The sequence below is a fragment of the Rhea americana genome, unplaced genomic scaffold, assembly GCF_003343005.1.
Source record: "Rhea americana isolate MKP2758 unplaced genomic scaffold, rheAme1 scaffold_217, whole genome shotgun sequence".
NCBI lineage: Eukaryota > Metazoa > Chordata > Aves > Rheiformes > Rheidae > Rhea > Rhea americana.
The window spans coordinates 254,140-274,104 of record NW_028186317.1 but is presented as its reverse complement, the minus strand read 5'-3'; the positions used below and the strand labels follow the sequence as shown (position 1 = coordinate 274,104).

General features: G+C 43.8%; 1 protein-coding gene across 1 annotated transcript; it reads left to right on the top strand.

Annotated features, from left to right (window-relative positions):
* Positions 1-273: 273 nt before the first annotated feature.
* LACTBL1 (lactamase beta like 1) lies at positions 274-15,370 on the top strand. The gene is made up of 7 exons (XM_085305238.1): positions 274-312; positions 3,328-3,472; positions 4,968-5,077; positions 7,205-7,362; positions 8,597-8,844; positions 11,261-11,366; positions 12,664-15,370. Exons 1-7 carry the CDS (start codon positions 292-294, stop codon positions 13,640-13,642), a joined length of 1,767 nt encoding a protein of 588 aa, XP_085161364.1. The 5' UTR covers positions 274-291; the 3' UTR covers positions 13,643-15,370.
* The last annotated feature ends 4,595 nt before the right edge of the window (positions 15,371-19,965 follow it).

Genomic DNA, 19,965 nt, shown 5'->3' with positions numbered 1-19,965 from the left:
TCGCCAAACCAGATAAAGAGGGAAGTCCTGCTGGGGACTGACCTTTAGCTCTAGCTTTTCTCCCCATCCAAAATCTGYCCCTCCTCCACTGCTCAGCTGATCTGAGTTGAGCTTTATTGCTCTGAGTTAATAAAAACCTTCCTGCCTTTCTGTCTGGGCTTCCCCTTCCTTGCTTTGAYTCTATTTTCCTTCCTACACTAACCTTTCCTTCTCCTTTATCACAGGGATTTATCCATTTTTCGTCTGTGGCRATTAGAAGCACAGGGGGTGAGAAGAGACTCCTGAGCAGCCATGGATGGGTTACAGCTACGGGTAAGGCTATTCTTGTGCAAATCACAGCCCTCCACTTTTCCTCGGAGTCTCCAGCAGTTAATAGGAAGGAGAACACCAGCCCTGACTACATCTAGTGAGCCTGTTAGCTGACAACCCTGTCTATCAGCACAGGGGAACTCCAGGAGGCTGTTCAGGATTAAGCCCAGACCGTGCCCAAGCTCCTGCCATAAGCTGCTCCATCTCTCCTCCCCGTGATCAGCCCAGCCTGCCCAGGGGCTGCCAGCTGGAGGCACACGGGGGCTGTCCATCTCATGAGTTAATCGCCTCCTGTTCAAATGTCAGGAGGAGATGAAGCTGCTATAAATAGATCACGAAGCCCCGATGGTTTCAGCTGTGATTCACACGCATGGCAGGGAAGCATTAGAGAGAATTAACGTTCAATCTCTCAGGCACTTTCCAGAGAGCAAATACCACTCTGTCCCTGTCACTTAATCTCCTCACCCAGAGGAGATCTGCAGCACTTTCTGAAAGCCTCGACTGGGTCCAGTGGACAGGGAATCCCTGAGCAGAACCAACAGGCAGCTGAAGAGGAAAGGCCGCTTCGGCCAGAGGAGCCCATGACGAGCAGCTGCGTTCAGGAGCATGGCAAGGCGTTCTGCTCCCCCCTTACCGCGCTTGAAATCAGCCGGTGTGGATTTGGCACGGCACACGCACGCTGAAATGCCTGACAACAGCCTCTGTGATTGAGACGGCTTCTGGCGATGGTATGCGCAGGGGCCCAGGAATATTTCCTGCTCTCCCGAACCTCTGCTAAGATGTACCACTGATGGAGCAGCTCGTAGTGTCTGTGGTACTCTGCCTAGATGATCGTGGGGAGGGTGGGAAGATCACGGTCTATGTGAAACCCCCATTCCTTCTCCTCATTCTAAATTRCCAAAGATCAGGGGAAAAAACAAAGTGTGTAGGTAACTCACCCTGGGATTGCTTCTAATGGGAAGCTGAGTGTGCTTGTTCCTGCACGTGTTTGCATCATCTGACTGTGTCCAAGTGCTTGGTACACCCTCCCCCCTGCTATGTTGTGTTTATGCTATYAGCAGTGATGGTCACTGAATAACATGCATGAGATGGAGAAGCCAGCTGAAAGGAAGGTGAGTTCAAACAAGTATTGGAATGGGAAATGTGAGGAGTCTATTTGTAGATATCCATCTGTTTGCCTGCCCCCCAGGATGTTCAGTCAGTTCATCTCCTCAGCATAAAGAATATTKCTCGCAGCCAGAGCTAGACTTCTGCCTATGTGGTGCCCAGTGAGTAGAACAGAGGTCTATATCTCTAGTTTCATATCATTGCCATGGTGGCACTGGATTAYGGGTCAGAGAACAAACCAGGTGTTTGGGACACTCACCATCCGCAGGAGGGGATGGGAAATTTGGACTAAAGAATGAGAAGAGTTTGGTGTCTGTATCTTTGGGTCACTGGTTAGTGGTCTGGGAAGTGTGGCGTTCATGAAGTAAAGCTTGTACCAGAAAATTTCTTCCCTTCACCTTTCTCTTTGAGATGCAGGAATTAGGGTTTCTCAATGAGGTAAGGAAAGAGGCAGAAAAATAGCTGGGACTCTGGTTTGGTGGGAGAGACCTTACTGTGATAGAGGGTTCCTGCCTACTAAGGCACTATATAAGACTGTGTATATCTAAGCCAAGCTCTTTTCAGTATCAAACAGGCATCCCCCGGCAAGTAACAGAGGTCATTTGGTCTGATAGACTGTGTGTCTTGATGGACTGTGTATCTGCTCTAGCAGGCTCAGGTGGTCAACAGGCACCTGTGTGGTTTTTAGCCATCCTTGAAGGCTTGATGATGTTATGGAAGAGCCTAGAGTAAGTTGCATGTTTAGRAATTTTGTGGGAATGTTTGAACAGACTAAATGGTTTTTCGAACCATATGCGACATAATTCTGTTCTCATTTAGAAAGTAAAATTTCAAATCAGTTTTTTGCRGGAGCCAGATTCCCCCACTGGATCCTTTTTCACTGCCAGAAAGCCATCTGCAAGTCTGGAAGTAGCTTCGCAGGATTCCTTGTTGTTAAATAAGGCTCAGTTGCTTGCAGAAGCTCTAACATGAACCATCCTATATCTGAATTCAGAGAAAAGTGCTACGTGGAAATCTAAAGGGAGTATTTTAGTCTGTCTATACTACAAATGAGTCTAGACAACCTGAAACAGCTTTGGAATATGGACAATACTGGATGCAAATGGCAGGCCATATGTTTTGTAACGTTAATTGCTAAACTTTCAAAAGCACCCTACTGACCTCCTATAGTCAGTGGAAGAGCAGAGCTCGTGCTTAGACACCTAATCGTTTGCCGTCTGTTCCTTGTTATTCTTTACGTTTATATGGTGGTATCACCAACCTGGTTGGTCTCCAGGGTGGAGAGCTGCACAAACCCAGAATATTAGCCAGTTTTCAAAACATTACTTCTGTAAATGCCAAGCTTACAGATGGTACATGATATAATAGGAATTACAGGGACAAATTAGGAAGGTAAAGGCAGTGCATGGTGAAAAACTCTATCATTTTGTCTATAAAAGCTGCATCTACTCAGACAATCTGGCTGGTAGCCTCCATGAACAGATACTGGACTCTGGAAATGGGGGCTGGAAAGGATATCCAGGAATAAGTCATGATAATTGAGATGGGAAAGAAATGAGAGCTATAAGGAAGAATCCTGCCAGCCKGGGTTGATGAGGTTCACCTGTAGGTTATGGGGAAGTCAAGCTCTCAGCAGCTGGACAGCTGGTGTTCTTCTGTGACAACCAAACAGGTGGGGAGAATAACATCTTGCAAACTTCATTAAAAGACAAGAAGTYGTCTCTGGTTCCAGGTGTTGCAACTTGGTGTGATATGCCGGGCTCTTGTGSTTCAAGAGTTCTGGAATTAGTCCCTTTCCCTCTAGTACCTGCATTSTCTGATTTAGTGTGTTTCTTTCACCCAGCTGGTATGCATGAGRGGCAGTTTCTCGCTCTGTTATTCCTTCTAAGATCATATGTATTCTGCTTACAGCAAGCATCCAGCAGCCGAGGCCTCCTCAAGCTCTCTGTTATGGAAGTGAAGTGGATTCACGTCTTCGTCATCTTCTTCTTCCTGCTTTCTGTTGCCATGACAGGCTGCTTCCTCTGGCAGTATAGCCTCCCCAAGGTGGAGCCCAGTAAGTAAGAAGCTTTAAACTTTCCCATGGCTTGGCAGAGAAGCTTGTGAGCCCAATGCACACCTTTCTTTACCCATGTGGCCATTTTTTTTTCTTCAAAGAGTCTACAACACATGAATTTACCACTTGCTGGTTGATGCAAGGATACAGAAAAGATGAATATAGAGTTGACAGGGTGCCACAAAATTCTGCCAGGGTCCAGAGTGATCTCACACTCAAAAGAAAGTTGAGCGTGGGAGGAGGAAGGGGCAGGGAATATCTTCAGTCCTGCTAGCTYGTGGATGGATTTGCCAGCACACTTTAACCTCAATTAATTCGTTCATCCCTTGACCAGACCATCCCTTGATGGGCAATTTTATTTCACATTTTCTATCTTTTTCTTTGGCATCCAGGTATAAAAGTCATCCCACTTTAGAACTGATTCAGTTTTACAGCTTACCATGTTGTTTAGCTCATGGATTTACTTTTTTCCCCTGATGTTAGATCTTTGAGCCAGCTCAAGTGCCTAGTTCACACTAAAATTCTTTTATGTTGACTGTTGTAAACCCAGTGGACAGACACAAAGGCAATGTGTGTGCAAGGATGGAACATAAACAGTTTAAGTGGATAAGAGTTTTAAGAACCCCAAAGGTGGTATAAAATCCACAGTGAAGGTGCCGATAATAAACCAATMGACTAATATTGTCTAAAAAGATTTCAGATCCTATATTTTTATCACAGAATGTCAAAGGCTGCCTGTAGGATCTTTTGGGTTTGTCCTCATTCAGCGCAAAGGCTGTGTAATGCCATTTCTTTTCTGAGCTCTATTTCTAATGCTTCAAGCCCAATGGGTAAGAGAAAAGAGAAATCACAAGCATTTTGATTATATCGTATAAAACAGCGGAGCTGTGCTTTTGAACACCTTGCAATCAGATGGGAAAATAGTGAACCTAAGTGGAAAGGTTCCCATTTCTTAGCAAAATGAAAGATTTTTGCTTGCACCAAAAATTCAAGATGTATCTATACCATATTCTGAAAAAAATTTGATTTCTGCATTCCACTTGTGCTGTGTTTGTAGTCAAAACTTTTTTTTATAGCATTAACTTTCAAATGGCACTGACAGTTCCTGAGGTCACAGTATGGGACATCCATGGCCTCCTGAATTCAAACTCAGACCCTCTGCTACATCTGGGCAGGGCACTYCCACCAGGTCTAAACCCACTGGCAGGTGCCCTCAACATTTCCTGCCATTCCAGTCCCTCATTCTTCCAGGCTGCAGAGTCGATGGAGCCTAATTCATGTGCTATATCATGTTGGAATGAACATTAGAGAGTCTARTTCAACTCCTGTATTTTGTTGGGTAGAGACAATCCAATATCCTCTAAGTGACTATGCAGAAATCTCCTTCAGCTTTGGAGAACGTGAGCAAAAAAACTAGCAGCGACTGCCGGATGTGGTTAAAGCTTGGGAGTGTGTCTTTTCCAGTAACCTGTGCCATCTCTGAAATGTTTCCCAGGCCCATCTGTGATGGAAGCGAGAGCAGAAGCCGTGCAGATGTGTCCTCGCTATCCTGAACCAGTACCACTGGACCACCCCATCCCCATTCTGAAGGATGCACTGGAGAAGGTCTGTGAGGGGACAGAAATGAAGGGAAACACGGTTCATAATTTTGCTGTTCTGAAGGTGTAAAGGTGAGGATATGTATTTTGCAGCTGAACATCTCTAGGGAAGAAGATGAGGTGTAGAGCAGGTGGAGAACCAGCGAATCTAGAAATAGAGGTATAAAACTCCTCCACTGCACATACCAGCTAATATGCAGTTATTTGATCCAAAGCTTAATGAACAAACAGCATTACTTGTCCATCAGGAGGTCTGGTGAGCATACTTCTGTATAAAATGACAGCTCTTCTTGGTCCTGACACCTTCTCCTTCCTATCCTGGAAAGCAGATGATCCAATAGCTCCCCTCATCAGTGACCACTGCTTCCTTATTTTATTACTTTACTGGCTTTCTCACATGCTAACAATCAAAAATTAGAAAGTTACTTGGAGCTAACTTCAGAAAAGAGGGAGAGAAGGGAAAGTAAGGCAACAGAACCTGCATCTATATCAAAAAAAGACCTTTTCCTCAACATAATAGACCATCTTTGAAATTTTAGTACTGGTTATATGCAATGAGGAAATATTGTAGTCTTGTCTTGACTGGATGGGCTATAAGAACAGCCATACTCTGCCAGGACACTCGAGTTTGGAGACCCCTATCATATCCTATACCCTCTCCTTCGTCTCTTTTCCAGGCTATAAAGTCCTATCTTAACTATTCCTTCATAATAGGGAAGCCATCCCTTGTCTTTGATCACTCTTTTTCACTCTTCTTTGAATCTTTTCCAGCTTTAGTGTACCCTTGCAGAGATGTGGGGAATGAGAACTGTAGACAGCATTCAATATGCAAGTGAATCAAGGATTTATACAATGATAAAATGGAGTTTTCTGTTTCATTCTCTGCTACTTGCCTGATAATCCCTATTATTTAGTTTACCTTTTTGCCTGCCACTGGACATTGAGCAAATGTTTTCATAGGACCATCCATCACAGCCCCAAGGTCTTGTTCCTGAGTGCTAATGGTCAGCTCACTGCCCATCACCATGTCTATGTGAAGTTAGGGCTGTTTTCCCCCATGCACAGTACTTTGTCTACATTTATTTTCAATTGCTATCAYTTCACATTCATTTTTATGAAGTCTCTGTCACTGTCTGTGGGGGTTTTGCAGGAGAGCATTTTGTTACACAATTGGAATTAGTCAGAGGTAGAAAAAATGTGCAGAACAGTGTCCATCAGAGGAACATCTAACCCCCCTTATGTTCCTCAAAACTGAAGTATCCAAGCATTTTGTAAACTCCTTTGAAGCAGGCTGGTAAAACTAGTCCTATTTTACAGATGGGAATAAGGCCCAGAGAACCTGAAGAGTAGTACATAGAGATAAATATTTGAAGGGAGCTTAGGCACCAGCCCCTACAAAGTGCATTTTTAGATCACCTCAGGTTCTGCCTAAGCCTATGGACACCTGAACACACAGAAAAGTTTCTTGAAGTACCTGAAATCTATGCTTAATGGAGCTTAAGCCTCTCAGCACTGTCTCTCAGCAGCTCAGCATCCATCTCCCGTCAGTACCAGCCAGCACACTGGAACTGCCTGTAGCTTGCAGGGGTCTTGGTTTGTCAGCATGCTTGCTGCAACACATCTGCTGGATTGCAGTCTGCAAAAATTGCAGTTCTTTCTGAAACCCTTTCACTCACAAATGAAAAAAGAAAGAGTGAAAGGAGGCTCCTTTCCTAGTACAGAACAGCCAGGGATTGGATCGTCCATATAGACAGCAAGTGACTCACCTGTGGTCCTTCCTCTGTCCTACAAGCATCAAAGCTCATCTAGCCAGAGTTACTCTGTTGCAGGGGCCAAGACCTAATTACATGTGGCAGCCCTGGACCCTAGCATGCCTAAGGGTTTTGCTCATTGCCAAAATGGGAAGCAGGGATAGATAAACTGAGCCTGTTCCTCCTAATTTTCAGACTACAACACTGACTATTAGGCCATTTTTCCATTTCCTTTCCGGTCACGTAAGCGACAGTGGTACTGACTCCCCCAGGGCTGGGGATGTGAATTCACTAATGAGACCAACGCTTTGAAAACCGGGGTGGGGAAGGCAGCAAGCACCAACCTCAACACTGATGATTTGTCATTTCCTGTCCTTTTCCAGGTGGATATGATGCTGCGCCAAAGGATTCATAGCTCTGGTCTCCCTGCCGTGTCTGCCATAGTTATCTACAATGATACTGTACTCTGGACAGGCAACTTTGGGAAGAAGAATGGTTCAGACCCCTTCTCAGTGGTGCCCAACGAGTACACTATTTACAGGTGAGACAGACATCCCGCAGGCAGGTAACAGCAGTCGCGTGTGTTGGAGACCTGCTGTCTAGGGACAGAGCCGCTGTCACAAGCCCCACTTTCTCCCACCCCTGCAGAAACCTCTCCTGGGTCACACTGACTCTTCGTGAGACGATGCTGCAGCTAGTCCCTAAGTTACCATTCACCCATGGCTTAATGAGTTGTTTATTTTGAGATTTATTTTTTTTTAACTTGATCTGACTTTATTTTAAATTTGAATACCAGTGAAAATCCAGGAGGAGTGGTCCCGTTGCTCCTCACACAGGGAAATCACCAGGTTTTGAAGAGGCTGGGGCACAAATGGAAAGACCGAAACTTAGCACAGACTTTGTGAACAGTGAGGACAGTCTTTTGGCACCAGTTCATGYTAGCGAAAAAAAAAAAGCAATTTGGAGGAGTATTTTCTGAGAATGCAAACTAGACCTCTAGGCTTATTCATTCCCCTGGTGAAGTCAAGGATATATCGGCCTTTATTTTTTATATGAAGACACAATCAAGCCCTGAATGCATATTACAAATAAACAACGATTTGTGTATGCTTGATCYGTGTATCTATAAAGCAAGCTGAATGTTTGCTTTGTATTTACTTTCTTTAAAAACATGTTTTTAGTGATTTATAAGTTTGATAAATTTRCAACATATGGGCTTCAATATGACTATCAAATGTTATCCTCAGAATAAACAATTTTGGAAAGTTTCAGCAGCTGTGATGCGCTGTTTTTTTCCTCTATATCGTGCCACAGTCCCTGCAAGCAGGAATACRTGCATTTTCTTCCAGAAGACCTTTTCCAAATCTTAATGTATTCTCAAGAAATCCAATATCCAGTCTGAATGTGAAATGCAAACGTTTAATTGTGTTTTGATCTTAAAATTCTAATAATTCCMTTTTCATCTTTTTACAGTATTTACTAAGCAAAAATTGACAAAAATCATTAGCTTATAAAATTAATCGGATTGAAAACGTTTGGTAGTCCACTGCACTACAGAGAAGATACTGAGGGCTGCGTCCATGAAGGATAGAATTAAGGACAGTAATTCAAACTGTTTTCCTGCTTTTTAGACCCTACGTACTGAATTAGCAGAGGTGTTGCTCCTCGAGTTCCAGATAGTTGGGCACTTAGGTGATCTGATCTACTGAGCACCCGTCATCTTGGTTCATGGGTTGCTTAATGCTGAATTTCTGTAAATCTTTGTTCCGTAACAGAATTGCCAGCGTTTCCAAGATCTTTCCCACCATTATGTTGTACAAGCTGTGGGAGGAAGGGAAAGTCACATCCCTGGATGACCCTTTGGAACGCTACGCCCAGAGCTTTGTTATTAAAAACCCTCTGGGAAAGCTCAAGGAGTCAGAACAGAGATACACAGCAGATGGGCTGACTTTTTTGGAAAAAGGCTCGATGCCGCTTAAGCCGTCGCCCGTTACCTTGCGCAGAATGGCCAGCCAGCTCTCAGGTGAGACGACACTGCTACCCGATTGCTCTCTGCACATCGCTCTGTCTTTTGAAAAAGGCCACAGAGAGAACAGATCATTTACCAGGGATTTAAAAAAAAAAAAAAAAAAAGGGCCTTTGCAGAAGCCAGTTCCCAACTCAGACTCTGCACCTTTGCACTTTCCCGCTTTCAGGCAGGATCCTTGGGGGAAAACTGTCAGCAGCTTCATCAGGTGCTAAAAGGAAACTCCTCTCCAGGCACCTTTCCAGCTCGGGAAAGGGGCTGGAAAGGTGCACAGTTGGCTGGGGAACTGTTTCCCTCGGAAAGGGTGAATATATATTTCTTTCAACACCATAGCACGACCTGACAGCAAGCTCAAATTGCACAACAGCTTTTGCACTCCAGCCTAGAGTGCTCTTATTTTTCTGAGATGCAGGGTGAAGGGTCAAAGTGTCACCAAACTGCCTTTTCTTTGAACAGATAGACCTCAATTTCTGAGCTAAATTTAACTGACAATGTGGTCCCTGATCTGGGATTCCTGAGCTATAAATAGCTTTGTACTTGCTGACGGAGGACTCTTAATCTCCTGCTACTATTGTAAGTGGGTAAYTCTGATGCTAATGTAGAAAGAGCTCACAGGACTGTGGAGATCCGCAACCTCTTTTGGATATACAGCTACTAATACTCAACTCGGAGATCCCAGAATTCACTGGCCAAAGTGTGCTGAGATCTGGTGCAGMGTTTTGACTAGACCCTGCAGCACCTTCTCCCCAAAACTGCAACAAACACCCCAAATTAGGACCTCAGTTCAAAACAGAATGTAAAGTCCGGTACCTCAGGAGCAAGCAGAGCCTCACCTGAAGCTAACCAAGAGCCCRAGAGACAGCTTTAGCTCCTGGCCATCAGAAGGTTGCTTTTCGGCTCCAATATATTATTAGGACCAGACATTTGTAATGGTAAATTGTTTCTGCCAGACCTTTGAGGATGGGTGAACACTAGGAGGATACTGTAAAAAGTTTTTCATCTTAAACTCTTCCAGTAAAAAATGGTCTATTATATATCCACATTATCTGGGCTTTTTTACATCACATATTGCAAAAAACAGTCTGTCCAAACAGTTTTCTCCCCAACACTTGATGTGTACGTTGCTAGAATGACATTCCAGACTGTTAAGTTTCTGATTTTCAAATGTGTATGAATGACAGTATGAGATTCTATTGTAAATTAGTAACAGCATGCTTGTCACATTAATTAGCAGCCCATGAAGCACAAATCAATGACTTGGATTTTCTGTTATGCTCACGCATTCCCTGGTTTACCATTTCTGGAGCCTTTCAGTGAACCTCAAGAGAGACACTGCACTGGTGGCATGGAGCTGGGTGAATTTTCCAGGTGGGGTGGCATTTCCTTTGCTGCCACTGTAGCAAGTGTGAAGCGAAGAAGCCCAGTGTCTCCTGGAAGATGCTCAGTGTCTCTTACCTGGTCATTAAGCTGCACAAGTAACCCCAGACCAGAAGTAGAAATCTGCTCTGGTTCCTGTTCAAATCCCAAGGTCAGACCAACTGGGAAAAACATGTGCTGCTGCTGGAGTAGAATAGGGCTTAATTCGGCTTTGCCAAGATTTAGCACAYGCTCACTGAGCAGGTGATGGCAAGTCATTTTTCTGTCATGTATCCTTCCTGATTTTCTCCTAACCTGCAAATCAAAGTCAGCTGTCAGCTGCAAGGAGGATTTAATTCCTGATGTAGCCGAGGTTCTGCACTTAGTGAGCCACAAACCCACCGAATTCTTGTAACTCGGTGAAAGCCGAAGGAGCTGTGGCATTTTAAAAAGTCCCAGCACAAAGTTTTTAGTGAATTTCGGAGTAGTAGAATTAAAAGTCAAAAGAACTTCTTTCAATGTTTCCACATTCAAAAACTGAAGAAACTTTGATAATACCGAAAAAAAAAAAAGCTAAAAATACTTCGGGCCAAGCCTGGAATGGGTCAGAGAAGTTCAAGTCTCATGCAGAGAGGGGTAAAGAACAAACATTTGTACACGGGGGCTGTTTCACCCCTTTGAAGGCAAGGGAATACAGCCACATGGGAATAAGGACAGCAATCTCCTGAGCACCTACTGTGCTCTTCCCTTCCTAAACGTGCTTGGGGATGGTCATGGTTTGGTTGTTCATCAAGACACTTTTACCAAAATGCAACARTCTGCAGTTGGTGCCGGGGTAGGAGTTACATTATGCAGATTCAGTGGCCTCTGACTCAGTTTGGCCTGAGTTTGGTACAAGCTGATCCCTGTACCACATTTGCCATGTGTATATGTGTTTATCATGATTGTTTCCATCTTGCCACTGAATCTTCTTTTTTTGCTCACTCTTCACCATGCTCGATGCTTCCTGGGCCGGATTTGTCTCAAGTTATTTGAACTTTTCTTCTCCATGGCACAGGTCTACCCAGGAGGCTGCGATCTACCAGTCTGCTGTGGAAAGGCAACACGCAAGATGCCCTAGCTCTCCTGAAAGATGATGTATTAGTTGCTGACCCAGGGACCAGGTCAGATGTACTGATTTGTGGGCTTTTGGTCTGGGATCGCTTTCTTCTCCCTGGACATTAGCCACACTTGGAGTCTTCATGACAAATGGTCCTTCCTAAGGGGAGCTTCAGTGAAAAGAAATTAATGGCTTTATTATGGAACTGTTGTACAAATTTCTGTCTAATGCCGTGTGGAAAGTAGGAGTAGATGCTCCTTAAAAGATTTAACAAGGCTTTCATTCCAGACAGAAGCATTGACTAGCTGAGTATTTACATCAGGTTCATCAGTAAGATACAGGACATCCACTCACAGTTTTTGAACTCCTTATGACTCAAGGTGTTGATTAGCTCTGAGGTGAGAGTTTTAGCTCTGTCTCCCTGTTCTTAGATGCACTTTACATGCCAGCAGCTCATTCTTCCTAAAGGAAACTTTCATTCATTGCTATGGAAATTTTAAAATATTTTTCTTGGAATGTTGAACTTCAGCCCAATTTTAGATATTAACTTTTAGATCCAATACGTATTCTTGCCTGGGGTGAAAAAATACATATATTYGAGATACTTTTATTCAGCCAGATGGGTTGGAAGCAGTTGAGCTAGTACCAAATTTATGATCTAAATAGTTAGTGGCTTCACACAAGTCAGAAGAAGAAATAAGATTGAAAGCATCATGAATTTTGAAAGTATCTTTGAAAAGAATGTGTCCATTCTTAYCTTTATGTCATTAAACTTCAGTCAAGTGTAGAGATTTAAAGCACTTTATGGATGTTAAAGATTCAAGCACTTTGGTGTCCTTAGCAACTTAACATTGCTGGATGCTGCCTTGCAGGCTTTTAAGTGCTTTTTAAGTGCTTTTACCACCTTATGGTAGCTTAGGTGCTTAAGAGTTTGTACCATGTTAAATCTCCAAAGAGGCTTACCTGGGATTTTGAGACCTTTAAGGTAAGCATCTGTACCTCTCAGCTCTGCTCTTGAAAAGAATAAACACACTCTTTGTTAAACAATTATAAACAATAAGTCAGGATATGCAAATACGYAGGTTTTGCCATTTTTTTGAGTTTTTTTTGTCTCTAGCTCTCTCTCTGTAAGTAGAGGTTAAATAGCTCTGCTGATGTTCCAGTTAAGAAATTTCTCATTCTTTCTCAACTTACCAACAAATCTGGGTAAAAGCGCTGTTACTTTTTCTCCATCCCTCTTTCATCCCTTCTTTCTCTCTAGCACATGATCTGATAAACGACAATCTTTCCCCAGAGGGGAGAGCGTGTAGTTGTACCTGCACCGCGTAAGGCTGATGCAGATATATTCCTCCTCCTTTCAGGTGYCATTACAGCAATTTAGCCTTCTCACTAATGGCGCACGTGCTGGCCAACCACGCAGCGGAGGGCCAATACCAGCGCTGGATCTCGGAGAACATCCTGGACCGCTTGGGCATGGAGGACACCGGCTTCGACATCACACCACCAGTCCGCTCACAGATGGCTGTGGGCTTCTACAGCAGCCGGCAGCCAGCCCCTCTCTACGACCTCGGCTGGTACAGGCCTTCTGGCCAGATGTACTCCACAGCTGCTGACCTTGCCAAGCTGGCGATGGTCTTCTTAGGCACCTATCACCGTCGCCTCCTAGAGCCTGACACTGTGAAGACCATGCTGACCCCTCTGTTTAAGTGCTCCACTGAATATTTTGCTAACAAGACCGGCACACCCTGGGAGATTAATGAGCAATTGGGCTACGATGTCATTAGGAAGGACGGCGACCTCGACGGTTATTCAGCGACTTTCTCCCTTATCCCCAAACTCCGTCTGAGCTTCATTGTGCTGATGGCAGGGCCTCGGCCACAAGGGAGAGACATTGTGACTCAGACGTATGAGTATCTCATTCCTGCCATGGAGAAGGCATTCAGAGAGGCAGAGAAAAGCTTGATTCCTCCTCCAAGCTCAGTCCCTTATGTTGGGTACTACACCTATTCCAACCTGACTTTCTATGAGATCAAAGTTGGACCTGGTGGGGTGTTGGTCATGCAGCAGTTTGGGCCTCATGTTGAGGAGCTGATCCCTGAAAAGTACCGGACAATCAAGCTCCACCATTTGGAAGATCGARTCTTCCAGGTTGTTTTCGACAAGGAGTTCCCATGTGTTCTTCACCTGGGCTCTGCCTCTATCTCTTTGGAGACTCAAGATGGGCAACTTTTTAATTTTTATCCATTCGATCGCAAAGGCTTGTCCCCTGGTTTTGATGCACCAGGGCTGAACACGTACAATGTGGTGCGCGTGCTTCGCAAACCTGTATTCTACACCTAACTGTCCTTTCTCTTTTTCTAAYTGTTTCTGGGAGGTGGCTCCAAGTCTGTGTCTTCCCAGACTGTCCTGTCAGTGTGGTTTTATGGATGCCACTAAAAAGGGAAAGATGCTGTCCAGTGACTCTTTCCTCCAACAAATGCATCATGTTTCACTTCCAAAAAGACTTCAATCTCTTGCCTTCACTGGCATTGCGCGGCAGGCTGGCTCACAACTGGTGATGYTTGCAGAAAAAACAAGTGGGAATATGCTGGAGGTAACGACATTTGGATGCCATAAAAAAATCCCAGCGCTTAAGTTTTCTCACACTGATACTGTTTGTTCGATGACCGTTGTGGTGATTGGTAGGCATCATCAAAGAGCTGAGAATTTCCTCTGTCTCAGAAAATATCTCACCTTCAGCCCAAGGGTTCTTCCATAGCTCTTCAGGGGCCCAGCTGCCATGAACAAGATTCTTTACTGGATTTGCCAAAAGCATTGTGTGCTAGAAAGTGGCATCAGCCTGATACCAGGCTTAYTTKGTGATACTTAAGAAGTGAGAGGTCYGTTTTTCTCCTGGGTCATGACTGTGTGAGTTGCAGAAAGCAATGTAGTTTTATCTTGGCTCCATGAACTTCTGCAGAAGTGGTCACATAAAGAAAATTGTAGCACATAAGTACAAATGTTGAAGTCTACTACAGTGAGCAGGACTATATAAATATACACTGGTGTATTCCAGATGGCTCAGGTTTGTGACTGTGTGTACTTTGCATACTGTGACTCAGGTACAGCTTACTATGCAGAGAGTGGAGGTGAACCTGTTTATTTGGTGGAAACAGGTAAGTAAATTTCTAGAAAAAAAGGTGAAGTAGGATGCCAACTGAAAGTGCATTAGGCTGGGTAATGCTACATTTAGGCTAGGTGCAGCTGAAAGCATTCTGCAAAACCACAGGTGCATTTTCTTATCCCTTCTTGTGCCCACTTAATACCAAGGTTGTCAGGGCAGATGACATGTCACTAATGGCCAATGTCACTGTGATGGGAACAGAGCCAGGCACCATGACTGCAAGACAAGGAAAGTAGCAGCAGTCTTGGCTCCTCCAATTCCCTTTCATGTTTAGGACAATATTGTGATTGCAGCCCTAATTGGAGCCTGAAATAAAGGTAAGCAGAGGGTCAGGGCAACATAAATATCACCTTCATATAAAAATTTTATCTACAGAGCACGGGTACAACTGTATGGCATGAAAATGCTGAAGGTAGTGCAGAGAGTGGACATACTAGCACAACCTTCTTTCATCAAAGGCTTTTTGAAATGCATATTCTCCAATACCGTCACTGGTGTGAGGCTGGATCCTCTTGCAGTTTGATATCCTGCTGCTGCTTGTTCACCAAGGGTCTTGAAAGTGGACATGTCTCAGAGGATGAGAAGATAAATCTCCCTGTCCCCCTTCTCTTTTGCTTCCTCTCCCTGTTTTAATTCTGGGTGCAGTTTCTTAACTTCARCTACTAGTGAAGGCTTAGAAATCTGTGATTCACAAACTCTAATCCCTGCTTTAGTTCAGACTATTTCAGTTCCCTGTTGGACACAGGAAAAAATGTAAGCTTTGCCTTACAGGCAGTCATGGTTGCTGCTGTACTGGTTTCCTCTGGTCTTTGTAGGTGATCACATTTCACACCTTGTACATCCTCGTATGTTCAAGTATTTAATCTGGGCTACAAAAGCAGTAATAAACTCTATGTAAACTCTCACTGCTGTCATGTGTGGTCATGCCCGGAGATATGCCTGCAGACAGACATGTTGCGATGCGGTTGCATTTCTTGCAGCGGTTCCTCCCCTGTGCTGTGGCATGCTTGAAGCAACAGTGCTTTCCAGGTTCTGAGCTCACAAGATGTTATGTCTGACTGCAAGGTATTTGAGCTGTCTAAYTCTGCTGTTTCTGAGCTGGGGGTTAAGCATCACTCTCGGCTTGTTCTGAATTAAAATTAGGTTCTACACCCACAGGTCGCTGGTCAGGATGAAACTTTGGGGTGGACAGCTTTGGAGATACGAAATGTTTYACTTTCCCATCAGTAATAGAGACCCAAAAAGTTTTTCATTTGCTAGTGAGTTACCCTTAACCCCAGGCACTGACACTCGTGTTAGCAAGCATGTCCCACTGGTTTTAAGAGGTCTTCATAAACTTTCCATTTTGGTACAACATCTCAGTTTCCATTCTGAATAATTTTTTATACTTTTTTTCTATTTGTTTGTTTGTTTCTGTAGAAGGAATATCCAAACATTATTTCAGCTTTGCCAGAGATTGACACCAGTAGCTACAGCAAAGATGTAAAACGTACCCAGCAGCTCACTTTTCAGAGAAGTGCTAATTTTAAAGGGTGACTAGATGTGTCTGCAGCAGGCTTTTAAAACAGTATATTTAAATACGTTTTTGTAAGTACACATCAGGGAATCAAGTCAGTAAAGAGCATGCTTCATAAGCATTTCCAATACCAAAGCAAGGTAAGAACCAAACATATGAACTGTCAGAAGATCAAATTCTGCTCCCAGGAGCATTAGTAGAATCACACAGTGCTATAACAGTATACCTGAAAACTGTATTTAGTCTACAGGTTGAAGGGATGCTCAACCCATCCAGTAAAGAATCTAATTCTCTTCCATGGCCATTTGGACAACTCACTCACCAGTGCCCGCAAGCACTGCCTGCAAGCTCCTGTTTTCTCATCGCACTGGAAACCTATTACAGATCCAAAGCCATCTATCCTACCTCTTCAGCGTGTTTGGCCACTGAGAGCTCCAGTTACTCATACCAAATAAGAAAAAGAAGATCAATAAGAGATGGAAAGACTTACATGTCGGGACAGTCTTGCTGCCTGTTGCCCCTGATATATCTCTTTTAATAGGTGCTCAGAAGGAAAATAAATAGAGTTTGTGAGTCCAGATTGACCGACGTCCTGCAGCCCCTCTCAGAGATATCGCACATCCTCCCCTTAGCTTTAATCCTCAGCTTGGCAATCCTCCTTTGAGTGCTCTGTCTTCTCCCAGTTTCTGCCTTCCTCCCTCCTTCTCAAGCTGTCCTCTTTGTCAAAGGCTCCGCGTTGCTCAGCACCACAACAGGCAAGCAGGAGAGAAACGGGGAGGGGGAATGCCTTCATCCTACCCACTTGCTGTCTGGTGATAGCTCTCCAACAGATGCCATGCTTCCCCTGGTAGCCATCCCAGTTTCAGAACCCAATTATCAGACTCAGGGTTTGATGCCAACTCTTCTTGGAAGCTGCTCTTTCTGCTTTCACTTAGCTCATAATTTATTTCTCTAAGGAGTGATATTTCTGCTAGGGATGGGCAAGCACGTTTTGCATAATTTTTGTTCCACCTGAGCATTGTGGATTGGAAAGCTTGATGCAATATACTTCTGCTAACAAGAGGCTATAGAAAAATGTGGGAAAAGAGAAGTCAGTAGGAGCATGAAATGAGCACAAAAGGGAGCCAAATGTAAAAGCAATCTGGAATGCTGCCTGGGATAAAAATGTCCATTTACAATTTCCAATCACATTTAGCTCATTATTGAAAATACTGATGAAAATGTAACAAAGGCATTTGTTTAAATAGAAAATCCGAAAGATAGGAGTAATGTGCTACCCAGCAGGCAACTGCACACTAGAAGCACATAGTACTCTGCGTTCACCCAAGCTGTGGGCGAAATGAACTCTTGCTGACAGTGCTAGGCCAATTCCAGAATGAAAAATAGGTTATCTCTCACAACTTGCACACATAGCCTGTATGCTGCCCTACCGGCTCCTGTAATAGCTAGCAAACTCTATCATAGCATCTAATGCTGATTCTCTTATGCCAACAGCTTTTACTGCAATTGCGTCAACTTCAGTCTCGTCATCCTTGTGAAAAAGGAAGACAGGAGAGCGTTGAAAGCCAGCAGACAGTGCAGAACTGGTTCAAGGCAGCAGCAAGTGCAAAACTCAGCTTTTCAGAAGCAATGTTCTTATTTCAAGGATGTGAGGGGTCAGTAAAAGCTTAGAGGCTCGGAGGATTGGATGATGCAGAGGTCTTTCAGCTAGGGTAGTAGTCTGGGAGGGTCTCACTGGGTTCTTGGAGTCATTGCGTTGTCTGCCCCTGCCTGACACTATGTCCTTCCTATCCAGACCTGCATTAATTAATTGGCATTAATAGACAGCTGGGCTGTTTCCAGAGGGCTCTAGTATTTCTAATGATTAGACCGAGAGCCTAGAGGCTGAGAAGATCATGAATACGTTCACAAAGTGCATGTGACATCAACGAACTGGGAAGAGGGTGAATTGGAAAGAACACCTGTGGTGAAGATTCACAAGTTTCTGGAATAGCTTTGGCGCCACAATGTGCTCCTGCTGATGTGCAATTGGGATTTAATCTGTCACTCCAATAGCCTGGAACATGAACAGTATGGAAGCAAGCCAGTCCACACTATGTGTCCTGGAAACCACCCAGTGCTCCCTGGTGCAGAAGGAAAATGCTCAAGATGGTCATGAGCACAACAACCAATTCCCACGCACAAGGGCAAGATGCATCAAACTGCTTTTATGTAACAGGAATCATTATGTGCTGACTCGTTGGTTTTAGACTACAAAGCATCTGCCAGGGATGTCCCCTGGAACCACACTCAGAACAGTCAAAGCAATGTTTAAAATGAACTCACTTACAGAACCTTTTTTTCATGTTATTAAAAACGTATCATTGAGTTTTTTCTGCCCAGTCTTTCGAAAGATAAAACATGGCTTTTGTGATACACCAGTTATAAAGACTGTAGGATGTGAAGCTGTGTCAGTCCCAGCAAGGAGTGGCAGGATAATCTTGCAGCATCTAATCATGTAGAGCTGAGGTATGAGGAGGATTTGCACGTACTTTGGGGACCTGGTTTTCTGCCATCTGCAGCTCAGAGACTCTGGCAGCAGCATCTCCCCGACAAATTCCTTCCTATCTTAGGTACTATGAGAAAGGCCTCTTAACTTCATACTACTCCATTTCAGCCTCTTCTGTTTATCTTATAATCTTTGCATATTATCATTTATGTGCTACAGCTCAGTGGTTCAGGGCCTGGGCCCCTAACTCCTTTCTTGCAATTGGAAAAACAGCAGGAGAATTGCTAAAACTTTGGGAGCTGAGCTTTCACAACAAGCAAATGTGAGATACAAGTAGGCAAGGACTGCGGTCCTCTGCTCAGCTCTTTCAGTAATGTGTTTTTTGGCTTTGGAGAATATATTCACACTACGTAACCATTCATCTCTGCAGAAAGGGGGATCACGGAGTAAATCTGATCTACGCTACTCATCCCACACCAGTATGAAAGGTGAGTGGTTGATACACACTGCATTTTGGTAACACTCAAGGCATGATCTCGCAAACCTTCCTGGAAGTAGAACGAACGCCGCTCCTGCTATTTCCCTTCCGCAATAAGGTTCACCCTTTTTACATAATAAAATTGCTGGGTGAGTAGTTGGAGGTCTTCCCGTTGTTCTTAGCTGAAGATATAGCTCCATATTTCTGGCAGTGCTGAAAGAGTTCTCAGTATGTTTATGACTTTACACTAGGGATCAAGGTCACCAGCGCAGGGTGGACCACAAAGCTGCAGCAGAAGGAAGGGCTTTCTCCTGACATTGCCAGGAGAAACGTTTCTTCCCTAGAAGATAATTTAGTCCTTTTCAGGTACCTTCCCTCCCCACCACATCCTTTTCTCTTTGTAATTCATGTGATGTTGCGAAATGTCAATCAAGGCAATGACTGGAATGGGACTTCACTGGGCTCATGGTAGAATAGTTATTTTTATGAGCTGAGTTTTATATCAAAGAAGTTAACAATGAATGGTTTCTTTTGATTGCATGTGATACAATTCTGCTGGCTCTTGACTGATTTTTTTTCTATTATGCATTGTAGATATAGCATAAATTTTGACATTTCTGGCAATAGCAGATATTTCTTTCAATTTCTTCATTAAAAAATGAACAGGCAAAATATACGACTCATGAATAATACAAGAGATTTATTACCATTCCCTATAGCTGCAATATACATCCAATTCCTCAGTACAGATTTCTGGCAATGTGGCTGTGCAGTCATGATACATGTAATACTGTTGTGGATTAATCACTCCCATTTTAGGACAGCTTGTCTTTGGGATGGCCTCCACCATCATGCAAGGTACACCTTCATCAGTCAGTTACTTATCAGGCAGTGTCTTTTTGTTACAATTTTGATTTATATTTTCATCAGTCATACATCTTTACGTAAAGATTTATAACTGCACTTAAGCATCTACGAAAGTATTCACAAAACACTTTGGGGTTTTTTCCTGGCATAC